General features: G+C 58.3%; 1 protein-coding gene across 1 annotated transcript in view; it reads left to right on the forward strand.

Moving 5' to 3' along the window:
- Nucleotides 1-3,513, forward strand: part of ncdn (neurochondrin) — a 6,621-nt gene that overhangs the window by 2,195 nt on the left and 913 nt on the right. Inside the window, exons 2-6 of the mRNA XM_015389755.1 lie at nucleotides 1,005-1,983; nucleotides 2,172-2,326; nucleotides 2,399-2,637; nucleotides 2,708-2,923; nucleotides 2,996-3,138. Coding sequence (XP_015245241.1) covers nucleotides 1,005-1,983; nucleotides 2,172-2,326; nucleotides 2,399-2,637; nucleotides 2,708-2,923; nucleotides 2,996-3,138 — 1,732 coding nt within the window. The remainder of the gene's footprint in view (nucleotides 1-1,004; nucleotides 1,984-2,171; nucleotides 2,327-2,398; nucleotides 2,638-2,707; nucleotides 2,924-2,995; nucleotides 3,139-3,513) is intronic.

Consider the following 3,513-nt stretch of genomic DNA (forward strand, 5'->3'; position numbering starts at 1 on the left):
CCATTGACTTTGCATGTAAACATTCTGTCGCGCCAGCTACATCCAGTGTGAACGCAGCGTTAGTCATTCGCTGCTAAGCTCAAAACAACCGCGCCTGGCTTGACGGAGAAACCAGGAGAACAGCTGAGCATATTTACGACAGTGCACTTTTACTTTCGCCCTCTGGAGGGAGCCTCACTGGAAAATCAACACCGGTTGCATAGTGTACCTTTAAATTGAAGCAAGATTCTGTGATGGTTAGATCTGTGTTCCATTAAGCCAGGCGTACACTGTGCCCTTTACAGGCCGACTTCCAGCCTGATGGTGCGTGGTGACCAGGGGTTAAGGGGGGGCAATCAGCCTCTAACGACCGCCCCCCCATCAGGAATATTAGGGTTGAGAGAAAATCATACATGTTTGAACTAAAGTCGGCCGTCGTAAGGCGGTGGTGGACAAATCACTCAGTGGGAAAACAAGGATTCTTCTTCTTCTTCTTCCTCTCAGACGTAAACCCAGCAGCATGGCGGGGGGGGCAATGAGTGAAATGGAGTTCTTTCTGTCAAACTGACAGACCGTAGTAGCCACGTTAGCTCAGCCATGTCTTTGTCCAAATACGTCGTCTCCTTTTCTTTTTAGGGCTTTCAGCACAAACTGCTCTAATATCCAAGGCAGCGCGTTTCACTCTAGTGAGCTTCATGTTCCTCTGCTACTGGTTTGGCTTCAGATAGACGAGTCCCAGTAGCGCCATCTCACTGCGGAGCTGAGTCCCACCTGGTGTTTAGACGTACAGAGTGAGCAGGTAGATCGCATCAGAGCGTCGGGTCGCACAGACATCATGAGCTGCAACCCATGAAGAAATGGCAGATTGTACGCCCGGCTGTAATCAGGTCTTGGGGTTCTTCAAAGAGGCAGAGTTCTGCCTCCAGGTCCATGTTGGTAGTCCGGTTCTGACTCCATCCATGTCCTGTACGGTGCTAACTGGACCTGGAGCGGTGGGTTCTGTTCTGACTCTGTTCTCTCTGCAGATGACCCGCCTGTGCCCGGCCAACCAGCTGGATAAATCCACCGTACGGCGCATCTTTGACGCGGTGGGCCTAAACCTGCCGGCCCGGCTCCTGGTGACGGCCGTTCGGGGGGCCGACGGATCGGCTCTGCCCCCCCAGGAGCTGCTGTCTCTGGGCGCGGCTCTGCTCGCCGCCCTGAGCGCAGACCCCGTCATGGCCGCCCACCCCCAGCTGCTTGCCACCATCCCCCTGCTGCTTGACCTCCTGGCCGAGGGGGGTGTGTGTCACCAGCAGAACCGGGCCGGGGTCGGCCCAGAGGACCTTCCCAAAGGGCCCGATGAGGCGAGGAGGAGGAGGAGTTCTGCTGGGGATGAAGGCAGCGATGCAGACGGGTCTGCAGCCTCCAGACTGGAGCAGGCCGTGGCTGCTGACTGCTTCCAGGTTCTGACGGCTGTGTGCGCTCTACCCAGGGGCCCCGAGCAGCTCCTGAACCGGGGGGCCGTCCCTGCTCTGTGCCGGGCCGTGGAACAGAACCGGACCCCGACCCACCAGAGGGCGCTCTCCCTTCTCGGGATCCTGCTCTGCAGTAAAGCCAAAGAGAAAGCCTGGAGGAACCACCAAGCAGAGCTCCTCTCTCTGCTGCTCCGACTCTCCAGAGACTTGCTCCGGTCGGCGGACCTGAGCCGCTTCCAGATGTGCTCCTCCCTGGTGGCGTTCCTGCCCCCCGCAGGCGTGGCGTCGCAGAGCGAGGAGCTGAAGGAGGCGGTGAGCAGCGTGTGGGCGGCGCTCAGACCCATGCTGCAGGCCAAGTTAACGCCCAAACAGATGGGCCCGGTTCTGGTCCTCGGTGCCTGCTTACTGGACCTGTACGGCTGGGAGTCGGCCGGTCCACCCAAGTTCTGCTGCCTGCTGGTGAACCGGGCCTGCGTGGAGGTCAGGATGGCTTTGGAAGAACCTCCTGGGAACGATCTGAGCGCAGAGCTGCAGAACACGCTCACAGGTACAGTCTCCATCCTACTGGGTTATACTGGTTCTGGAACCAGAGGAAGTAGGTTTTACTGGGAAGATCCGGATATTATTGGACCGCCTGAAGCTCAGCGGGTCAGAACCGCCCCTCCGGCCTTCGTGGTTCTGCAGAGGGAGCGGTTTGTCCTTCATGGTGATTTACCAGACTCCTCCTCTCTGCAGGATGTTACCGCATCATGGAGGCCGCCATGGAGCAGGCCTGCACCTCCTTAGACGCGGCGCCGCCTCCCGGCTCCTCCCTCAGCCTGCAGCAGAGCCAGCAGGTCCTCGGGGTTCTGCAGGAGGCCTTCTCCGCCGTCATGTTCCACCTGCAGCAGGTCGGATCAGCTCCTCGTCCGCCGGCGGTGCTTCTGGGCGCGCTCAGACTGACGCCTCTCGTCTTCCCTCAGGTGGATCCCAGCCGCTTCTCCGAGCCGTTCGTGTTGGCGTCGTTCCGCGCTCTCTGCTCGTGGCTGGCTGAGGAGACGTCCTGCCTGAAAGAGGAGGTCACCGCGCTCTTGCCGTTTCTGGTCGATTACGCTCGCCGTCACCTGCAGGAAGGACCCTCTGGGCGGGGCCTCTCTGATTGGATGGCCCAGGTGTCCGTCAGTGAGGAGGGAGGAGTCTGGACTGGCGAGGAGGCTCTCAGGTAAAAGAATTAACCAGGAGCTCAGGAGCAGTTGTGTCCTGGTCTGATACAGGCTCCGCCCCCTCTGCAGGTACCTCCTTCCTGCTCTGTGCCACCTGTCGGCAGAGGACGCTCCCCGGAAGGTTCTGCTGGACCTGGACACCCCGCTGCTGCTGGTGGACTTCCTGAAGCGGACCTGGACCTCCATGAGGGGGAGGAGTGGCTCGGCGCTGACCAGAGACCCCAGCATGGAGACGGCGTGCTCCGCCCTCCTCAACTTCATAGTGACGGAGCCGGAGAGAGTCAGGTACCTGCCGCCGGCCGAGGCGCTTCCTGGTGCTGCGTCCCGACGCTGATCCGCCCATCCGTCTGTTTCCAGGAAGGATCCGTGTTTCAGAGCGCTGGAGGCCCATCTGAGTGAAGCTCTTCCTGTTCTGGTCAATAAGCCCCGCCTCCTGGTCCTAGCAGCCAATTACTGCACTGTGGGGCTGATGATCGGCCGACTGAAGCCTCCAGCTGCAGGTCAGAGTTCACGTGTTTGATCTACAAACCTTCAAACGTCTGCAGCTCAGTCCGTCTGATGGAGAACATCAGCCGGTGATCCGGTCTGATCCGGTTTCTCCTGACCTGACGGCCTGCAGCCGTTCATGCGTCAATCATCTAATGAGCGACTCGTGCTCTTAGTTATTAACAGACGCTTTACCTGAAACCATTTTAATGGAAAAACTTTCATTTATTTGACAGAAACAATAAACGTTTCTGCAGCAGAAGAGAATCCAACCGTTTTCCTGCAGAAAAGATCCGTTTAGTTCAGATGGAGCAGATTTCAGTCTGTGTTCTCCAATCAACAATCATTGGGTTATTTTTCCGTTAATCTGATTGGATCAGGCTGTGCCC

This window comes from Cyprinodon variegatus, unplaced genomic scaffold, assembly GCF_000732505.1.
Source record: "Cyprinodon variegatus isolate N-32 unplaced genomic scaffold, C_variegatus-1.0 Scaffold472, whole genome shotgun sequence".
Classification (NCBI taxonomy): Eukaryota; Metazoa; Chordata; class Actinopteri; order Cyprinodontiformes; family Cyprinodontidae; genus Cyprinodon; species Cyprinodon variegatus.